General features: G+C 39.5%; 2 protein-coding genes across 2 annotated transcripts; one reads left to right on the forward strand and one right to left on the reverse strand.

The window, feature by feature from the left end:
• Positions 1 to 294: 294 nt before the first annotated feature.
• On the forward strand, positions 295 to 2,121 carry LOC306891524 (olfactory receptor 13C7). Its single transcript, XM_079451877.1, has 2 exons — positions 295 to 1,394; positions 1,675 to 2,121. Exons 1-2 carry the CDS (start codon positions 466 to 468, stop codon positions 1,733 to 1,735), a joined length of 990 nt encoding a protein of 329 aa, XP_079308003.1. The 5' UTR covers positions 295 to 465; the 3' UTR covers positions 1,736 to 2,121.
• A 373-nt stretch (positions 2,122 to 2,494) lies between these two features.
• On the reverse strand, positions 2,495 to 21,281 carry acadvl (acyl-CoA dehydrogenase very long chain). The gene is given in 20 exon segments (XM_079450987.1): positions 2,495 to 2,920; positions 2,922 to 2,989; positions 3,216 to 3,291; positions 4,896 to 4,968; positions 5,076 to 5,148; positions 5,282 to 5,357; positions 5,507 to 5,531; positions 5,534 to 5,591; positions 5,792 to 5,893; positions 10,201 to 10,263; positions 10,431 to 10,517; positions 13,322 to 13,330; positions 13,334 to 13,426; positions 14,420 to 14,693; positions 19,206 to 19,335; positions 19,449 to 19,485; positions 19,487 to 19,588; positions 19,835 to 19,969; positions 20,903 to 20,967; positions 21,215 to 21,281. Coding segments are annotated over 20 exon segments (1,656 nt in total). The 5' UTR covers positions 21,264 to 21,281; the 3' UTR covers positions 2,495 to 2,859.
• Positions 21,282 to 22,968: the final 1,687 nt, after the last annotated feature.

Genomic DNA, 22,968 nt, shown 5'->3' on the forward strand with positions numbered 1-22,968 from the left:
CACCAAAAACTTGGACTGTCCCCGAAAACGGGGACGCCTGGTCACCTTATTACAGAGGGGTGCCCTATACCTATACACAACACCCCCGCAACTCATCACCCCCATCACGGGTCTCCCGGATTTGTGTACCCAAATATTGACAGGTATGCAAATACGTGCATGAGGCATTGTATTAGGCTAATGTAAATGTAAAAAAAGGCGCGGATATGAAACTGCTAAAACACCGCCCACTGTCTCCGTTTTCTCATTTAAAGCGGGAAGTGGGGTGCCATCACTAAACTGGGTTTCGTGTGTGAACTGTCATGTGCAAGGAACGCAGGTGCTCGAGACTCGAACTAGGAACAAATAATTCGCGTGGACTTTGGAAAAATACTTGCGATCCAAATGCACCATCCCGTTGTGGAAATATTTTGCCTTTACGAAACTATTTGGATCTACAGTATGAGTGAGGCCTGAAGAAGCTGTATGATGTCAAATTCTTCAGATGGAGTTGACGACCCCCACATTGGCGTGCGTATGGGGGCATCTGCAGTTTCATTCGTCATTTTGGCTTTTTTTAATCTCATTATTAATTGGACTATAGTGCGCGAGGCGCGCCTCCGGTCCCACGCGCGCTTCGTCCTGGTGTTCCACCTGTTGTTCTCTGCACTGATTTACTTTTCAGTATGTTTCGTTTTCTACCTACAATTATACTTGAAAGCCGCAACCACCGCATCCGTCTGCATGGTACTGATACTAATTCTGATGACAAGCGGGTCCAATATCATCCTCACCATTACGGCCATGGCGCTTGACCGTTATTTTGCCATATGCTACCCGCTCCAGTACGACAAAGTTTGTTTCAAATCATTGCCATGGCTTATTGGGGTCCTAACGTGGGGACTCGCGTCAATTATTCCTCTTAGTCTTGCGCTCAATAAAGGCAATACCACAGTGGGACATGTTACATGTGGAAGGAAATCGTTGCAAGGAGAAATGCCCAAAATCGTTTTAATATCGATTTGTACAGTGCTCATCGTGTACAGCTATGTGCGGATCTTGTATGAGGGGCGACGTTTGGGTGTGCTCAATCGGCGCAACCGAGCAGCCTGCAGGACTATTGCTCTACATGGCACGCAGCTCGCCGTCTATATTCTGCCAAATTTCGTACTCTTTTTGATACGTCTTCGTAAAAGCAAAGACTCACTTGGAAGTTCTACTAAAGAGCCCTTTGCGGTCATAAGTTTTGTCTTCTTCAGTTTGGCGCAATGCATTGCGCCGATAGTGTATGGACTGCGTAAAGAGGAACTTTCAGAGCACCTTAGTCATCGCTTTCCGTGCTTGTCTGGTCGACTGAAGCGAGTTTTGGAGTGGACTGTCAACCTCACCAATCCCAAACGGTGTCGCCAGCAAAGGTATGGTGTGGAACACTTTAAAATAGTGTACACGTATTTGTCTGATGTGATGTCACACAAGGCGCTTTGCGCATGGTTCCATGCTTTATTATCTGGTTGACGTCTTTAAGCGTACATTCCGAGTTTCTATTTTTAAAGACGATCTTGAGCTTTCCTGTGTTTCGGGTGTCCAAAGTTAAGATATAATATGATTATAATTAAACAATTCGGCAATGTTATTATGTTTATACATTACTTATTTAATCTAAAAGTTCTAATTGTTAGAAATAATTTATTTCAGGGAACGCAGAATGACTTCAGAGACTTTGTTATCCAGGGAGATCTCGCAGACGACTGTGTGATCATCTGTGGATTGAGAAACAAGCCTGATGTTTTGTTGAACCTACTGAGACTGAAAGAAACCTTTAATGTTTCCCAAGCTTAACTCTTTCAGAAAGAAAGCCACACTTTGAGCAATATTTGTATCAATTGTGTGTGTATCACGAGCTGCACCAGCAGAAAGGATCTGGAATCAGTCCTACCAAGTGAACAAGCCGAGAATTTATATATATATTTAACTGTACAATAACTAGGAACAATGACTCACTGTTTTGTAATCTGAACCATATATTTTAACTGTACAATGTTAACTGTAGATCGTAATAGTCATGAAAATGACTAGGATTAACAAATATGAAACGTGGATAATGTGACTCTAAAGTATGCTGAATAATATTATGATTTTTAATTTCTTTTCTTGTGCATCATTACTAATTTCGATGATTACAGGCAAAGAGATTGCAAAGACATAAATGAAAAGAATACGTAATTAAGACAAAACTATCATCTTGTCATTATCACATGTAATACCATAGGCTTCTGATAAACAAAGCCTATGGTATTACTAGCATGGTCGTAGTTACTTTCTTTAAAGTAAAAAATAAATAGATTTATATATATATATATATATATATATATATATATGTATACACATAGTTTATGTGTTAGACGATACTAAATGAAATAACATGAAAGTATCTTAACAAATAATTATGTCTCTGCAGTCAGTTATTGATTCTGACAGCCATTCCTAAAAGGGGGTGGGACATTGGCCTGAATGATTATAGCAGGTTTTAAGCACTCGAGTCAGAGAACATAAGCAGATATCATGAAGCTTTGCAACATTGTTGTCAAAGATTACTATTATTCAATTTCCATCTTTTGATTTAGGTGTCACATTAAACAAAAAGGAATTACAAATCCAATCCTTAAATATACATTTACACATATATTTCTATTATCCTTATTCATTTACATATTAATATATATAATATTAAAGCACTCTTGTGATGGACAAAAAAACTCTTCAAGGAGTGTAAAACTGAGCAGTCTGCAGGATGATTTCAAAAAGCAATAATTCAAGACATTTCAAACTGGCTGGTCACTGAGAGATGATTGGCTGATGAGAGCAAGAGAAGACAGATCTTTAAAATCCCAAAGGATGAGGAGACACCACTCCTCCATTTTCCACCACAGCAGCAGAAACACTTCTTAAAGATCTGCTTGGATGTTCCTGACCTGAGGAACTTGACATCCTCCATGACTCTCTGATTGGCCTGAAGTACAAAAAATGTGGCTGAAGATTGAACTTTTTTCATTTATGAATTTGGCAGATTGGCACTGCATTTTACTTTCCATTTATTTCTGACCAGGTGCAATCCCCTGGGATCGAACCCGTGACTTTACTTACAAGTGCAATCCTCTAACCACTGAGCCACAGGAAAGCTTTTAAAATGCATTTTAAGTTGGCACAAGGAGTGGAATAGATGGGGAGATAATGACCTCGGTACACCAGGTTTCACACAGCATCTTCTCATGCTGAGCAGAAGGGTGACCTAGGCTGAGAGACCTGGATGCTCTGTAAAGTACACACACACAGTACGTTTAGACACATAAACTGAATATACAAATTCAGCCGTGGAATAATTTAAGAGACCATTCCAAACTTTTATTTAATCTGCATTTGTAGATGTTTTGTGGCCATTCTAGTCCAATTTCTATTGAATTTCAACAAAATCAAACCTCAGGAGTGATATAAAGTCATCCAACAATGACATCCAACGAGGTTATCACATAAACAGTATTTTAAACCAGTACATATACCAGTTTTCATTATCTGTAAATAAATGTAAAATAGAAAAATCTTTTTATTTGAAATTTGGGAGAAATATGGTTAGTTCACAGAATGAAACAAAAATTTATATTTACCTTAAAGGGATCCCTGGGTACAGAGAGATTTATGGCTTAGTATATCAACCTAACTGTCACAGTATTCATAAACTTTGAAAAAGTATTTTTGGCTGCCTGTGCAACCAGAGGACGTCATCGAAAAAGACTGCATACTAACCAAATGCGATGCGATACCTGCGATAAGCAATTTGTTTGTCCATACCGAAATTGAAAAAGGTGAGTGATACGACAATCTATCACACAACACAGCCAATCTCGGTCCACGGAACCTCGCACGCTGAAGAGTACACATAAAGAGATGCCTCCTGTTCTCTTGACTTCAGTGATGCCTCACTGGACTCTATTATATAATTTCAGAATCTAAATGTTTGTAATCAAAGTCTGTCCTTATCCTTGTTTGGCGATTAATATTCATGAGGTGCAGAACTTACATCCAATGAGATCGTTGGGTGGGCGGGGCTGTCAGCCGTGACGTCCAGAAATAGAAATGGCCGTTGGACAAAAGCTGTGATTAACATGGAAAAGATTCCGAATCCTCGTTTGGTTAGGACAAGGAGTTCGGTTAAAATGAGCATAACGTTTATTTATTTTTTTATGAATTTATTTTATTTGACAAAAAAATGAATACGATTTGACAAATTTATTCATACATCTCTCTAAACCTGTGGTTCCTTTAAACATGTAGCTATAAATAGTAAAATCAATATATTATTATATTACTTTACTACTTTATATTTAGAATTTTAAAGAATTTTGAAGGAGTTCCTATCTATTCCAGCCTCTTATTGGCTGCATCTCCTTATTTGGTTTAAGTAGTCCATTTAAGAAATATTTTTCAAATACAACTTTAGTTTTCTAATAAATGAAATGATATTGGCACAACACCTTTATTTATGTCTATAAAAAATCAAACATTTAATCAAGTGTTTTGCGATCTTTAGAAACATTTTAGTCAAGTGTTTTCAAACGATTGATAACGTTGTAAATAACATCAAGTTTCTTGGAAAGACCGATCAAATCGCTTTATAAGATGTCAATCGCTATGAGCCGCAGGCTAACTTTCAAAAATTTGGCGTCTCAGGATTTCTTAAAGCACACCATTCTTAAAGTCTCTCTTTGAAATGTTAAGGCTGATGATTGGCTGGCCGCATTTGGCCCACGGGCCGCCAGTTGACTAGCCCTGGTGTAAGGTATTCTGGGAGGGTTAGAACTGTTTTACTGGCCCAAAGAAAAAAGACCACTCAAGTATACATGATGTTTTGAGCAACTTACCTGGACAAAACCACAACCATGGCATACAGATCAATGGCACGGTCTGCAACTCGCTTCAGAACAAACTGTTCATCTGAAACAAACATGCAGAAGCTGTAATCAGTAAGAAATAATTCAACCCACACTTTAATTTGGATGGCCCAAAAAGATCTAAAAGCAAATTGCAGTCCCATCACTCACCAATAATTCTCTTTCCATGTTTAAGAAGACGTTCTTCAATAACAGCTCCAAACTGCTCAATGGCTTTAACAGTCTTCAAGGGAGAATTAGGAGCAAGCATTAGACCAGGGCAATCTACACCTCAATTTGGATTTGGTACTGTATATGTCACTGGTCTTCTAGTTTTGCTTGAACATTGTCCAGTCACAATTTTACTTTGTCATTACCAATTCTCCACTGTGATTAAGTTCTGGATTAAGTTCTGTTCCCTGCAGAGTCAACCCTATCCCCATGCCTGTCTTCCTGCAAGAGACATAAAAACAACGAGATAAAGATCAGAAGTTTACAAAGCTGATGCAAAATACATGATGATGCAAAACACATGATACTGCAAAAGGAAGAAATGCTGCAAATGTATTTTAAGGGTGTGAAGATATGCTCCAGCATCTAACCTCCTAGCATGCTTGGCAACATCGTAGCATTACCAAGAGGGCTCTTCAATGCTTTCTGCAAGCTCTTCAGGTGATTGCCTGCATTCTAACAAAAAGAACACATTTGCAAATAAAAGTCAAACTCAACACCATTTCTCTCTTATGCATTGGAAATCACCAAGACCAACTTGTCGCAGTGCCAGATGTCAACAACCACACGTGCTGTCAGTTCTAGGTGGTTTTGCAGCACAGGAAGCTGTAAAACAGCCAGTTATATTCTCAGCAATGTTTGCATTCCCGCATTACCTGGAAGCCGTTAAGCGCTACGAAAAGCTGCAGGATGTCATTGGTACCCTCAAAAATTCGGAAGATTCTTAAATCCCGCATGATCCTCTCCACACCAGCATCCTGTAGAGAGAGAATGGAGCACAGTGCATGAGAAAATGTTTCATACAAAATCTAATTTTTAGACGATGACAAGACTTTTTTCAAACATGAAAAAATCCTTTATGCTCCCCAACAAGGTTAAGGGTCAGTTTCTGAAATGTCACACGATCTTAAAAGAATACTTGCATGTTTGAAGCCTGAGATGCTGGAATGGCGTTAAGAATGAACAAAATAAACAAACAAACTCCTATACTAAAACCATCCCCCCAACAGCTCCACACTTCACTTCGTATCCAGATTAATTAATTTATAATCATTTACCATCTAGTCTTAAAGCTCTATTGTGCATTATTTCCTCTTATCTTCAGATCAGAAGACCAGAAACCCACAGTCTGCTCCTCTCATGTTGCAGATGTCATTGGTTATAGTGGGTAACAGTGTCAGTGATGTTTTTTGTAGGGGTCATGTGTTTTTGTAGGGGTCATGTATTTATTTTCTTTGATCAACTGAAACAAGAAATGTTATTGGACTAAACATTTTAACATTTGTAAAGCCTGGCCCCTTTAAACTCGAGAGTGTCGTTGTACATTTGAGCTGTCCAAGTCTCTGTCCATTTAATATGGGAGTGCTATATGCCGTGGCCGATTTTTATGAAAAAAAGGCTAATTTGCTATATGGCAGCCAAACAGAAAACCTATTGACTGTGTAAAAATATATTGGCCGATTATAAAAAAATCGTCCAATTATCAACCGATATATTTGTAAACATAGCCGATATTTTAATGTTTGGCACCCATACAACACATTAGCATTCATAGAAATGCCGCTCAGATGTACAGCAGGTATTTGCACAGTAATGTAATACGGCTACAGTGAAATGGGTCGTGTAAGGTGGATGAGATACAAAAGTTGTATGGTAAGTATCAATAATATGTTTAAATTGCTATATTTAATTCATATTAAGCTATGGTTAGCTGCCCACAATTAATATAACGTCATGTGTCATGCGTTCTGTTACTAACTAGACACGTAATACACAAAAAAATACATTTGTTGCTCATTAAGTCATTAAATTGCAATTGTGTTATATTGACCTCTTATCGGCCACGGTGCTTTTCTTAATATCGGCATCGGCCTTTAAAAAAGTCGACCACTACATAATACAGTATTTATCTTTTCCCAGCACTACAGACTGATGTTTTCTGGAAAAGTGTTTGCTTGGACATTTATAAAACCAAAATATGACTTGCAAGTGTGGTGAGTTGCAAGGATTGCACCAAAATGACCCAATACCTCTGCAATCGAAAAACTATTTACATTGTGCTGTTTTTTCCTTTTTCATTTACGAAAGGTTTCTTGAGAACCAGATTAGATTATGCTTTTGCAAGGATTATGCAACACAATGTTATTGACTGCGTTTTACCTAAATTCTACTGGGAGAACAGAAGAAACTATTTTGTACAAGAATAACAAATTTGAGTTGATGATTATTTTGTGATTCATTTAAATTTATAACATGATTCCAAACTTGCTCAAACTGCAAAGTATATGTAGAGCATGTAAGTTGTCAAGACAATTGAGAAAAGCTTTGGGGAAAATTGTAGTTCTGGTCTGACTGTTCAGTAACCCACAAAGAAAAATCTAAAGAAAAGAAACTGATGAGACTCTTCGATGGAAACCAGGTCTTGATCTGCTTCAAGTGTCTCCTCCCAGAAAAAAAGGCTGATTTTAGTCACAGTTTATAATTTAAAAACACACTGTCAATTATTCAACAACATTTGAATTGATTCAACAAACCACAGACAATGTCAGACCTTGACCTATAGACAGCAAACACATTTCAGTTGTGCATTGCTTTGTGGCAGTCTGGTTAGCTCAGGCATGACCTTCCCTTCCTAGCCTATAGCTGCACAGGTCTATCTCTGCAAGACACCTCCAGATTTTCCACCACCCCGGGACAGAACATTGTACTTTTCAGTGAGACGACTGCCCACACAGTAGGTGTTTCTAAATGTGTACACTTTGAGTCACAGCACAGACAAAGTGTTTAACAAATATGGGGCAAACGCTATCACGTGCAGTGTTATTGGGTTTGGTTTCTGATATAATTGGCAATTTGGCATATGCACAATGGTGCATTAAAAAATCTGCAATACAATTCAGGGCTCTAGACTGCGACCAAAATGCTCGCAAATGAGATCATTTTTTGTATAACGTGCGAGGTAAAATGTCACAGGGTCGCAGTGGTGCGAGTGTGTAAAACAAATGTTTGCCCTGCCAAAGATATATTTGAACATTTAAAGCCACAATATGTACATTTGGACAGCGAGATGGTGCAATTTCGAAACAACAACTAAAGGCGAAGCTAAATGACATTATGTAGGAGAGTGGAATTATGGGACATGTTGTTTTCACCATTCAGAGGCGTATGGAGATCACCCATCATGTTCACGGACTAGGTAATGAATGAATTAAATTTTATGTCATCGTAATGAATGGTTGCAAGAAACGAGGAATGTAATGCTTTGTTTGCCCACGAATGATATCAGACTTTGTCAATTGATTTGGTAGCGTAATGCTACATAGTTTTACGTGTTTAAAGTCGTTGTTTAAAAAGTAAACTACGTTAATGCTTTTTTGGGTTTCTTTTACTCGCCAAAGAGTAACCGTGATCCATAATAACGAAACAACAGATGCTGCGTCCCAGATGCTTTATAAACACTTTTAAACCGCATTTGCGTGTTGCCGTAGTTTCTACAACCAGAAATTGAGGGTAATGCGGAGCTCAGATATTGAGTCACTGATATGCGACAAATACAAGGGAGGCAATGTACGGGCCATTATTTTAAATAGGAATTTCATATTCTTGGGAACATTTGGGATAATGTAAGTACACAACTGCATGGAATATATCACACTGTGCTAGTGATTTTGGGATATTTCATAACAAAATTATTCCATATTGTGACAATAATGTGATTTATGACTGGTGAATGACAAGCTTGCAATAAGTGTAGGAAAGAGCTAGCAGAGAGCTTGTGCTCTCCCTCTGTCTCCAAACTAAAGTGTGTGCTTGACTTCATTCAGTGTTGTGCAGACAGAACAGAATGAGATAAAATGTTCTTTCACTGAACATTAGCCAGGTTTACATTACAGATTTGCTAAAAATTTAAGCAATGTTTTCTAAATGTCGGTTGAAACCATATTGCAGAAAGATTGAAGAGTGAAGAGAAATGTCTATATTTCCTTATATATTTTCATATTATCTCACTGTTCCTAATAAATCTCCATACTGCACTCACTAGTTTTCCTGCATTTGGGCCATCATAAAAGATATTACTTGAATGTGAATTCCTTACATCCTATCTTTCCAAATGTTCCGCCAAAACATTCCGTGAATGGTCATGTGACTTTTTTTTAAACGCCAAGTGACTTGTAAATATGTCAAAAAGTGTTTCCATTGTAGTTTTATGAAATATGCCTTTATTGTATTGCCTGAAAAAAAAAACTCATGCGAGAGTGACAACTTTTTTGCGATACATGGGAGTTTTGCGAAATTGACGTGTTTCCATTGGCCGTATTTTCAATGCGCTATTTCAATTTGCGCATTTTGAAGAGTAATGGAAACCTGGCTATTGATGTCATATTCCGATCGTTCTTTATAGCGCGTAATGAAGTCGAACACGACGGTTTCTGAACTGTCTCTCTCCCTCACACGTTAATCAAAAACAAGGTAGGAAGACAGAATCCATGTTTCACATGGCGTATTCGGAGAGAATATTTTTACTGAATTACGGCTGGATGTGAATGTGCTCATAAACATGGTGGCTTTTCTTCCCTGACAAGTGTTCCGCACATGCAGCTGACTTAAAGTAAAAATCCTATCCAGTGAAGTGTTTTCTTCTTCTACCTTTTGCGATGTCCTAACAGCTGTTAAAAACAAACGTCCAATTTGCAAAATAATGACGTAATAACCAATTATTTTTGTTGAAACACCTCATATATCAAACACTGAACTCACGAGACTCACTGTATGAACCCATTGTAACAGTGGCTGGCTAAAATAACATTAATGTAAAGGCTGGTATTGAACTCGGGTCAAGCATGGGGCGTTCGTTGGATTTGGAAAGCTACAAGTGGTCTATAGACATATTGACTGAAAAAAAACATAACAATTCATCAACTAAGGTCATTATGCAAGGTCATTATGATTACTATAAAAAGGATGTGACCAAATTGTAAATTGGTTCCACCAACTGAGAAAGTGGGATGCACCAGAGCGACCAGTGGGAAAAATTAGCACTGCAATTATTTTAAAACACACTGACCTTCATGAATCCTATTCCACCCATTATCTGAATCCATTCATCTGTCACCATCCAAGCTGCCTCCTAGAGGAGAAATAAACAATGAATCATTAGCAGTTCAGTTCATTTTTTAAATAACATTTATTATTTAAACAGCAAATTTTAATCAGGGATTAGATCAACACAAAAAAAAATTATAGAAAAGATCTGGACATTTTAGACTCATTGTGTTGTCAGCTGAGACAACACAATGAGGCATAGATTTGACTAATGGCCGCCTCCATCTGGAACTCCGTTGCTCCGCTGTCCATGTTTCCACTTACCATGTAAGCCATTGACTGAGGGCAATAAGAAAAGATGACAAGGTTGAATCAAATTACATTTATTTGTTTGGTAGATGCTTTTATTCAGACTGCAAATTACATTTGGACTTTTTTGCATTTCATCAGCACATGCATTCCCTTTCAAACCCATGACCTATTGCATTTCCAGATACCAAAGATAAATGATTTAATGTTGAAAATAACCAATTTAACGATGATTCAACATCAGTTATTTTTGCTTTATGGGTTTCCCCTTAAACTTTGGAAAATCACTAATGTGAAACTATAAAGAACACAGCTGCTGTAATAAAACACAGATTCAGATAAGAGCCTAAGGCTGTGTATTTTTAGACTGGATCACATGTGGGAAAATATTCGAATCACATAAAAATAAGGGGGGAGTTTCCACTTCCTCTAAACCATGTGGAAGTAAGACTGAGCTTGAAACACTGATATCTGCTAAGTCAATCAGAGAAAGATCCAAGATAACCTCAGTACAAGGTCTCTCTGGATTAAAGCTATTCTAATTTGCCTTTTACGGTAAAAACTTTGCTTATAGTGACATTTCACCTCAAAATGAAAATTCTGTCATTATTTACGCACCCTTTTCTCCTATTAAACCTGTATGACTTTCTTCCAGAGAACTCAAAAGAAAATATTTTGAAAAGTGTTGATAAAGGGATCCCGGGGTATAGAAAGATGTATGGCTTAATATATCAACAGTGGCATTGACTTCATAAGTGTGAAATGAAAAGCAGCGTAACTGAGACAGTATTCATAAACTTATTTAAAATATAACTCTGTGGCCGCCATTTTTTCCGTGACGTCAAATGGTTGCACTAGCAACCTAAACCTGTTCTCTTAACTCTATGGCACACACGTTTTCAGCAAACCTTAACGCGAAGGTAACAATACATTTCGGAAAGTTTTTTATAATTCTATATTCATTTTATTGAACAATTCTCCCAGAAAAGCACAGCAAAACAAAAGAAATAGCCCACCCACACACCAACCGACGAGCATAGTAAGACCCGCTCCGTTTATCAAGATTGGCTGCGCTGAATCAAGATTGGCTGCACTATGCAGCTTGTTACTCTTGTGATAGGGAGATACGTTTGAGGTGTGTTTGTTTGTTCACGGCATGTCAGTGATGGATGTTATATAAACGTTTGATATAACACTGGATTGGAAGATTATTTCAAACTGACAGATTGCGGGTTCCCAGTGCTTGGTAGGCCGAACTATGTCAAATGTATGTCGGCTTTGTTGGTACGTGCATCATTTAAAAAAACACGAAGGGATTTATGTGATGCTCGTGCTGTAGTTCCGTCCCACTGCCTGCCTCCAACAGCTCATGCTTTTCTGGAAATAAACGTACATCTGTATCTCTCTTTTATAAATTTGATCAGACTAAATACTTTTCGAAGATACAACGTATGCAATACTACTGTATACTGTAGGTACTCAAGATTAATATGAGATTGGCAGAAACTGTGTGTGTTACCTGATCTTTAAGACCGAGAGAGAGAGAATACAGTATCAACATCAAAAAGTCAAAATCTGGATAAACTGAATTTTATAATACCTAAAAATGTATTTCATATATTGAATTTGCAATTATTTCTGGTTATTATTATGTATGTTTGTAATTGTTTCTGACCAACAAAATTTAAATGTATGAAAATAAACCAAATATCGTCTTAATTTTCTTTTTTAAATGTTTGCATTGTTTTCATATATTTTTTTATCGAAGCACCTTATATCTACAGAAAAAACTGATTAGTGTGTCTGTGTTCTGTTTAGCAGCCTGTCCGTGCAACCAGAAAAGAAAGTGGCGACCTCCATAGGTTAAAATGGGCATTACATTAAGGGTTTTTTAAGGATATTAAAATAATGTATGCGTTTCTAAGGACAAATGCTAGTAGTATAAGGATATTTACAACATATTAAGCCATACATATCTCTATGCCCTTGGTTCCTTTTAGCCAAACAGCGACGGCACCCATTCAGGGCATTGGTTTTGAGTCCATACAATTGAAGTGAATGGGTGCTGGCACTGTTCGATTACCAACCTTCTTTAAAATGTCTTCTTTTGTGTACTGTAGAAGAAGGTAGGTCATACAGTGACCTAAGTGACATCGACACTAGTAATATTAACAAAGTTTTGTCGAACTTGAGCAAAGTTTATAATACATACTTATATTATGTTTACTTGAGTACTATCAAAACATGTTTTTGGGTGTGTTCATGTTACAGACAAACCTTGAGCAAAGAGTTGCAAGGTTTGCATATTATAAACTTGCTTAAAAGAAAGTGGTTCACCGAAAACAAACATTCTCATAATGTACTTACCCTCATGACAGATGCACATGACTTCCTTTCTTCAGAAGAACACATATATTTAACCACAAAAATATTCTGTATGACAAGTTTTGAGAAGTGCTTGTGTTGACTTAACTAAAGTTTAAAATATGAATTGCTTTCTTACAGCAATTTTTTCATATTTCTTATGGTTTATTCATAATTGTTTTTTCGGATTATTGGAACATTTTCACTCCTTGTATTAAACTGTCCTACAGATATAGCATATTTCTTTAAAAATCTTTGTGTTTGGGTCGTATACCTCTGGCATGTCAATAAAGTGAAAGGTTAAGAAAATATAGATTTTTGGGTGATTCCTATTCTTTAAAGGAGTTACACATCATTCTTCTGTGTGACAGAAGTCTTTTAATAGAACAAGAAGCCAATAAATATAGAGTTGCTGCCGTGCCTCTTCAGAAGGCAAAATGATCCAGTCTGAGCAAATAAAACGTCCTCACCTCTGTCACCTACTGAAGCATTGCCATTCTGGCTATCTTTTCTTGAATGGCACCATAGTTGTGGATCTTGTTCTCAAACTGGGTCCTGTTAGCCGCATGGTCGACCTGTATTAAATGAAAGAGAATGAGAATAAATACAATTAGAAGATTAAAACTGACTTTACTGATTTCTGAAAGCGATAGCAGCATTTTGATCCATAAGCTTTTCGGTAATTTATTAATTTCTATTTAGGATTAATATTCGTCGTTTACATATTACTTCAAGAAATATTTATACAAATGTGTAAAAGGAAGATTTATTTAATAACTTTAAAGAGCATTTGTGAAATGCTCTGAAGTGCTTCCTTCTGTTTTATTCCCCTCACTGATACACTTGCCACATGCTGGATCTGGCATTAAAACAATCAGATATAACTGTAGACACATGGAAAGTGGTACACAGCAAATAAGAAGAACAACAGTGTTCCTGGTTTGACCTGCATACACAAACAGAGAGAGACACATAGCCGCCCACGGCAGGAGAAAGCACGGAGGCTGCTGGGAAATCTCCCCCTCCATGCACACAGAGAAACTCTCATGCTCACAATCACTCAGCATAAGCACACACAGCACATGTCATAGACATGAGACAATAAGTCTGTCAAAAGTACTAGCATTTCTTCCTACTTTAATTCATCTCAATTTATATTTAGCGAAAAATGAACGACCAAAGCATAAGACTGATCCAGAATTCAGACTCAAGATTGCCAAGCAAACTGTGCGATCACCTTTTTTAATAGATAAGCAGTATAAATTTGTGGTGAACGCGTGCCAACACAAGCTCAGATCCGGCAAAGCATGGGGACAGTGCAAAGTGTGTAGAGGAATTTCCCTTCATGTTAAGTAGAGGAAGTGACTACGACACGGGTATCAGCAAGTGGGGGGAGGATGTGGCCTTAAATTGGCGCCTTCTACAGCATGCTAGACAAACTGGGTGAGAGAAGAGGAAATGAAAGAGAAAGAATAAAAAACTCAGATCGGCATTATGCGTTGAAAGAGAAAAACGTCTCGCAAACAGAACACACACCTGCACACATGCACTTAAGCCCACATACACGTCGCTTTGGCAATGACGCCTTTCATGGTTCCGGAGAGGGCTGCAGCCATGCCGAAACGCCTGTTGTTGAGGATGTTCATGGCCACTTTGAATCCCCCTCCAAAAAAATAGATAATATACTGATCAGAAAAGAAAAAACTAAGCACTAACTGTGTGACTCCCCCAAATCTCCTCTCCACATTGAACGCAGTGATTTTGTACTCCATCTCCCCGGTCTTCTCATCCATCACAGGAGTTTTTGCGAACACAGTGAAGATCTCAGCAAGGCCTCCATTACTAAAAAAAGACAGCCGGCTTAAAATTAGCAGTCCATTAAAACATTTATTATCTTCCAGCAGTATTTGAAATACTGCTGCTTTTGCATTAAGATAACACAAGAACAAAATCCATTTCCAGGCATTACGGCTCAGTTTCTCTCATCCTGTTTCCAGGAGATGTTGCAGACACGCTGCAATATGTGTATGAGTTTGTTCACCGACATAAAGCATCATCAATAATGAGAGTAAAACTTGAAGTGATCACACTTAGTCATATTACTATTGAGAAAATATTCTAAGAGTATAGAGTTACTCATACAGTATGCATTTATGAGATGCACACACTGAAGCACACTGTTCAAGAATCTTTATATTAGTTTATGTAGATAGGAACATTGTATTTATTCATTTAACGTATGTTCCAGTACACCAATAGGGAATACATATTAATCTAAACAAAAATAATTACAATGTATGTGCCTATGCAGGGGCGTCGCTAGACCTCCTAGTATTCATTTCAAGATTAAGTTTGAACACTTTTGTTTATTTGTAAATGTACTAATTTACATTGATAATAGCTGCAAAAAACGAATCTATATGCAACGTAGTAACCTCATTTTAACCAGTCTGAGAACACAAACTCGTGCCATACTTTCGCACTGAAATCCATGTCTGCGCATTTGGAGCTGTTGTTTTTGGTTCCCCCATAGGGGTCACTGTGTTCACCTGTTTGCCCCTCATTACTGTCATTTGCTTCCACGTCTACCTTGTTTGCACAGTGTATTTATATAGCCTTTTGTCCCCGGTTTTGTTGCTTTGTGTTTAACGTTGTGTAGCCAGTATCTCAAGTATCACATTATCTAGAGTTTACTAGGAGTTTTAGCTTCAGTCTATGGTATGCTTATTTTTGTACCCTTTTGTTTGTGGATTATCTTTTGTTGGACCTTTGTAACTCCTTGGTTGCAGACTGTCTTCTTTCTTAGTCATATTAAAAGCAACACCAGCTTTACTTCAGTCCTTGTGTGAGCGTCTCACTCTTGGGTTCATCATAATTTTATTCACTTTGTGAATGTTATCTTTTTATGTGCTGGAATTAGCTTTATGTAGCATATTCCATTAAGGAGAAGACCCAAGAGAGAGAGGTGAGCAAAGAACCTAAACAAAATGTATTAGTTTGCTACAACAGAACAGGCACTAAATGAAAATATGTATCAGAGTTATGCCAAATCAAACACAGCAGAGCAGTCAGAACATGGCACGTGAGGTCCACAGGCTCTCGCAGGAGGATGGCACGTGAGGTCCACAGGCTCTCACAGGAGGATGGCACGTCAGGTCCACAGGCTCTCGCAGGAGGATGGCACGTCAGGTCCACAGGCTCTCGCAGGAGGATGGCACGTCAGGTCCACAGGCTCTCGCAGGAGGATGGCACGTCAGGTCCACATGCTCTCGCAGGAGGATGGCACATGAGGTCCACAGGTTCTCTCAGAAGGATGGCACGTGAGGTCCACAGGCTCTCGCAGGAGGATGGCACGTGAGGTCCACAGGCTCTCGCAGGAGGATGGCACATGAGGTCCACAGGTTCTCTCAGAAGGATGGCACGTCAGGTCCACAGGCTCTCGCAGGAGGATGGCACGTCAGGTCCACAGGCTCTGACAGGAGGATGGCGCGTCAGGTCCACATGCTCTCGCAGGAGGATGGCACATGAGGTCCACAGGTTCTCTCAGAAGGATGGCACGTGAGGTCCACAGGCTCTCGCAGGAGGATGGCGCGTCAGGTCCACAGGCTCTGACAGGAGGATGGCGCGTCAGGTCCACATGCTCTCGCAGGAAGATGGCACATGAGGTCCACAGGTTCTCTCAGAAGGATGGCACGTGAGGTCCACAGGCTCTCGCAGGAGGATGGCGCGTCAGGTCCACAGGCTCTGACAGGAGGATGGCGCGTCAGGTCCACATGCTCTCGCAGGAGGATGGCACATGAGGTCCACAGGTTCTCTCAGAAGGATGGCACGTGAGGTCCACAGGCTCTCGCAGGAGGATGGCGCGTCAGGTCCACAGGCTCTCACAGGAGGATGGCATGTCAGGTCCACAGGCTCTCGCAGGAGGATGGCGCGTCAGGTCCACAGGCTCTCACAGGAGGATGGCATGTCAGGTCCACAGGCTCTCGCAGGAGGATGGCACGTCAGGTCCACAGGCTCTCGCAGGAGGATGGCACGTCAGGTCCACAGGCTCTGACAAGAGGATGGCGCGTCAGGTCCACATGCTCTCGCAGGAGGATGGCACATGAGGTCCACAGGTTCTCTCAGAAGGATGGCACGTGAGGTCCACAGGCGCTCAGAGCAGGATGTCACGTCAGGTCCACAGGCTCTCGCAGAAAGATGGCACGTGAGCTCCACAGGCTCTCACAGGAGGATGGCATTTCCGGTCCACAGGCTCTCACAGAAAGATTGCACGTGAGCTCCACAGGCTCTCACAGGAGGATGGCACGTCAGGTCCACAGGCTCTCACAGAAGGATTGCGCGTCAGGTCCACAGGCTCTCACAGGAGGATGGCTTGTCAAGTCCACAAGCTTTCAGAAGAGGGTGGCACCTGAGGTCCACAGGTTCTCGCAGAAGGATTGAAAGAGAGGTCCACAGGCTCTCACAGGAGGATGGCACGTCAGGTCCACAGGCTTTCACAGAAAGATGGCACGTGAGGTCCACAGGCTCTCACATGAAGATGGCACGTGAGGTCCACGGGCTCTCACAGGAGGTTGGCGCGTGAGGTCCACAGGCTCTCGCAGCAGGATGGCACGTGAGGTCCACAGGCTCTCACAGGAGGATGGCGCGTGTGGTCCACAGGCTTGCAGAAGGATGGCACGTGAGGCCCACAGGCTCTCAGAGGAGGATGGCATGTGACGATCAGCAGGATTGTTTAATCTGTTACCTCGGGATAGGTATCCCGATGGTCAATCAGTCCGCAGGATCTTACAGCAGGATGACACAAGGTGGCCATACTTGAGCCAGCATGTGTCTTGTGAACCTCCTCTAAGTCCACACTTGGTGATGTCAGGAAGTACAGACCCATAGGGCACTTGGCACAAGTCCACAAGGGTACATGGGAGCACCTTTTGGGACAGACTGAAGTTCATCACACTAGAAAAAGCAAGCGGTGCTTTCTAATCATTCCCTATGACTTATGATGTCACATGCTGATTAGTCTGCACAGCGCCGCAGTTGGTTGGTATTTGGGACAGTTTTTATAATTCTGTATTTTATATGGTGATTATGCCACCTGAGCATTATGTAGAAGAAACTTATGTTTGTAATTCAAGTACTTATGCCTAAATATTTATTTGTATATACAATACCCAATGAGGATAAGGTGTTCTTAACAGGGGCATTGCTATAGACCTAATATATATGTGATTCACCTATATGTGATTTAACATTCCTCTATAGTACAGAAGCTGTTTTCTTCAGATTACAGAGGCCATAGACAACTAGGCTAAATATACCTTGAAATGGTGACTTACTAAGAAATAAATATAGCCCAAATGGTTTTCTCTTTCATTATTACACACCTTAAAAAAAATTCCCCATAACCCTGTTTGCCTGGTACATAATTAGGCTTAAAAACAATATAGCCTACTGTATAGTACTTATATTCCATTCACGGACTTTGTTCTGTGGTGTTTGAGGACCTCTTCTGGACATCAGATACAACAGCTGACATGCAGTTGAAAATGCAATCTCTTACACATTCCACATGCGGATGCGGATTCTATCCACGTGAGATTTTCCAAGTCTAATTCCACAATCATCCACGTAGTAATTCAAGTTCATGGAGGAGTATCAGTTCTGCGATACGCTGTCGAACGTGTGCTTACATGGGGTTGGGGCGCCTTCTAGTGGCATACCGCTGGCTGACAGTACAGTAAATCAACGGAGAGATTAATTTTGAGTGACAGCAAACTGACCATTCATATCATTTTTCTAAAAGGTCGCGCTTTGTTTATTTGTTAGTTTGGTGCTAACTGTCTTGCTGTGTTCGACTTGAGTTTCAAGTCTGGAGTAGCATTGTAAATTTATTATGATGGTATAATTATGTATTGTCACTTCTATAGGAAAGCACAGTAAGGTAAAATAACTTACTATGGTAATTGTGTGTATTGGGGGGGTGTTGCGCGTGCGCAGAGGCTCAAACGTCATGTTTCGCTGCTGCTATGTACAGTTCAAGAAATGAGCCAACTTTGTTTGGACTTGTCTGTGGAACCAGAAAATATTCTCTATTTTTTTAAGGGTAAAATATGTTCTTTATTTTAGTTGGAGCCATAAAAGACTGGTTTCTTGAAATATTGTAATTGTAAATTCTTGAAGACAAAGTAATTTTTCAGCGTTATCAATGCGTAATGAATGCAGATATTTTGAGTAAGCCTGTGTATGTAGACATGGATCAGACTGTATTACATTCAGTAGCGAAGTCCTCTGGTGGTCACGATAGGATGTGTTTAATAATGAGTGTGTTGGTGCAATTTCACTTGTGAGAACCCACACCTGATCCAGATCTTGCTTCCATTGAGGGTGAAGTATTGGCCGCAGGGGGAGCGGATTGCACTGGTTTTAATGGAGGCAGCATCTGATCCACTCGCTGGTTCAGTGAGACAGAAGGCAGCAATGTTTTCTCCTATCAAGAACATGCTGGACAGTCAAAGCTTTTTTCAAAATAAAGCAGCCAGCTGTTATGATTACTGAAAAATCCCATATTTTACGGTATCAAACACATTGAAGCTCACCTACCAGTGGCCAACTTTGGAAGGTACTTTTTGCTGGGGGTTACCAAACAGCAAAATGCCCTTGAAACCAATGGACTGATGGGCACCGAAAGTGATGCCCACACCTAGATCATCCATCCCCACAATCTCTACCAGCCTGGCATAATGTAATTGGAAAAAAAAAAAAAGAACGTCAGAGCTCCGTCTGAATTCTTGCCCCTTTCACTTTGTCTCTCATCTAAGGTTTATGCTAGAGAATGAATGTCATAACATAAGAATTTATCAAGGTGTCAAGAATGTTTCACAAGCTTCTCATGCCTTGATCATTCTTTACCACTTTGGTTTCCATTCTCTCCAGTTGATTTGTTTATCCTTTTGTATTGTTGACCTGGTAACATTTTTACGTCTCACCTGTGTGTTGGTGAGTCCCACACCACCCCGTTCTGCTGGCACTTGCAAACTAAAAGCTCCTATTTCTTTCAGGCCTTCCATGGTGTGGTCCTCAACCTTCTCTAGAGTATCATTCTTCATGGGGTCATTCACTTCCTGGAAACACACATCCCCACATTGTAAAGTAGATAAAAGGTGAGAACACAAAACACAATAAATGAGCTTCTGGATTTTAATGATACAAAGTTTTGAATATATAAGCAGTGTTGGGCAAGTTACTCTGAAGAAGTAATGAATTACTAGCTACTAATTACATATTCCGCAGTGTAATTAGTAGGGATGCACCGATACCATTTTTTTAAATATTTTTCTGGTATTCGCTGATACCGATGCCTGTACCTTTTCCCAACACAGTGAGAGTAATGAAAATAGAATGGCTTCATAATAATAACCAACTTCACCTTAAACATTTTATGAAAAAATAAATGATTTTATGTGCTTGTCACAAACATTCCAAGGAAATTTCAAAACAAATTTCAGTCCGTTCCGTCAGTTATGTTACATGAGGTATCGGTGCATTTTTACCGTACGAGTACATGAGCTCGGTGCATTTTTACCGCACAAGTACATGAGCTCAGTATCGGAATACTGGAATTGGATCCAAAGTAATTTGATACCTCTACGTATTACTCAACAAAAAGTATTTAATTACTTATAACTAGCAGACAGCCTGCTGCGGCCCATGGCGGCTGAAAGTCTTGTCTTGCCGTGGAAGTGGCAGGGCCAGGCTGGCCTTGTGACGTTCTGGGATCCTGGTTCGTGCATCATTTTAACCCTTTCCACTCCGAGTGCGCTTCTTCTCTCCCGCCAAAGACACGCCAGATGAAGAGCAGCAACAGTAGTACAGACAGGCAGAGGAGGTAAATAGACACACAACAGTAAACAAAATGCAGCAACTTTAAAGTATTTGTATCTGTCAGTCTGTTTACTGTTTGCTATATGTCTCCAACCTTTCGACCAGATTTGTGTTATTCTATGAACCATAACGTTTTAATCTACATTGAGCATCAGCATTATTATCTGACTTACCTCAAAAAACGTACTGCATGGTCCAACAAGCTCTTGGAGGAACTGAGCCTGCTCTTCATTTAGTACTACGAAGATGAAAGGAGAAATGTAAAAAATTGAAAACAACTATTTATGTTAAATATTACACTCAGAGACTGTGTACTGTTGTGTAAATACCTACAGCCTGAGAATAATAAATATCAATAGGAGAACAAAGCCCAAAAGCAATACTGTGATGGGGAAAAAAACTAAATACAACATTTACCCCTTTGCCAAAACATTTGAAAGTGTAAGAACACTTACAGCCAGAGCTAAAATGACGTTTTAAGTTACCTGAGGGAAAGGGGAACACCTGGGAAGTGCTGCTTTGCCCTTTGAACATGTTTACAGCGAATGACTTTGACTCCTAAGAAAAATAATTGTAAAGTCAAACACTAGCTTCTAGACACAGCCATTATAAAAGCGAGGCCACAAAAATCTCTTTTGGATATATCTTAAAACTAAATAAGGTAAATAAAAATAAGCAATTTGTTTGACTTTGTTTATTCTGTATTTATCAGAAGATCTTGAATTATCTACCAATGTGTCTGCCTCCAGCGTAATAGGAAACGCCACATACCACATTGACGGTCGTATTGACATTCTCAGTGGTCTTTGTGTCACTGCCAACTACACTCTTGTCCAACCCAGCCTTGTAAACACAAAAAAGCGCAAGCCATCAGTTTGTTTAGATGCCTGTATCAAAGCTGTACATTTTTCATACACACGCAAATTATCTGTATTATAATAAAGCACTCTTAGCTTTCCAACATCCAACCATTGATTGTCAGACTCATCTGTCTTATACATGATTTATGTATGTTTCGAGTAAAACTTTATAAATAAATAATCTACACCTCTACAGTACTAGGGAGTATTCAAACTGGGGTCCAGGGACTCCAGAAGATTCTTGGGTGTATCCAGAAAATTTTTGAGAAATTACTGATGATGTTTATGTCTTGATCTTTTCTTTCTGGCTATCTCTTCCTTCTTGCATACTTTCCAGAATTGTGTACTGGGGTTTGTAAGGGATTATTGTAAAGATAACATGATATTAGCTACAGTAAAAATAGATTAGAATTTTTTTCAAAGTTCATACATCCAACATTAATTATAGCCAATATGTTGTCTGTTGTCTTTTCATGAAATTTTATTCTGAATTAATTAAAAAAGTTAAGTTAAAGATTATACGTTTTTATTTGGGGGCCACAAAGGGATGCACTCTGCACAAGAGGGGGGGCTACAAGGAAAATGTTTGAGAGACCACTGTAAGCAATGGACACATGGACAATGTGACATATCACTGTTTCCATCACATGCCATTAACAAAAAGGCTACAAAGTAGAGCAAAGAGCACTGACCTATATGAAGGAACATATAACCTTGCAACTTTCTGAACACTCTCTCATATACACACAAACAAACATACACAAAAAGAAAAGCTTCATATTATTTATGTCACACTTAAATGTCATATTTTCAGTCAATTACAGTTTAAAATAAGAGTACAAGGCACAGAGCCCAGTGCTCCTGCATGTCATGAAAACTGGAAGTTAACTTTACTCCAGATTTATAGAGAGGGCTGTCTTGAGACAAGCACCTGTTTTGTCCTGTGGATGACAGCATTGGCTACAGCATAAACTTGTGTGACAATACTTGAATTGCTTACATTACCCAAATGTGAATAAAAATGTACATAAATGCTGATCATTCTCACCTCAGCTGCTTGGCTCGCATACAAACGCGCATTCTGCGCTACCAGCGCTCCAGCGTGACGCTGCGCTCTAATAAAGCAGAGAAAGCCAGGTCAAGACAGTCATAATATACAATAATATTCACAGTATAATGTTGTGTGAACCCCGTCTGCCTCTGTTTCAGTAAATTCTCACCTATCAGATCTCGCTATGCACAAATTGTCACGGTGTGTGGACAGAACCCAAACGCAGGCAGCAGAGTTAAATAATAAAAACTTTATTTAAACAAAAGACCCTCGATGGGGAGAACATGAACTATAACAAGACAAAAGTGTAAACTAAAACTTCCCACAT

The sequence above is a fragment of the Barbatula barbatula genome, assembly GCF_947034865.1.
Source record: "Barbatula barbatula genome assembly, chromosome: 1".
Classification (NCBI taxonomy): Eukaryota; Metazoa; Chordata; class Actinopteri; order Cypriniformes; family Nemacheilidae; genus Barbatula; species Barbatula barbatula.

Coding starts and splice junctions, on each gene's coding strand:
- LOC306891524 (XM_079451877.1), top strand. CDS start 466: ATGATGTCAAATTCTTCAGATGGAGTTGACGACCCCCACATTGGCGTG. Junction 1,395..1,674: donor AAACGGTGTCGCCAGCAAAG/GTATGGTGTGGA, acceptor AATTTATTTCAG/GGAACGCAGAATGACTTCAG.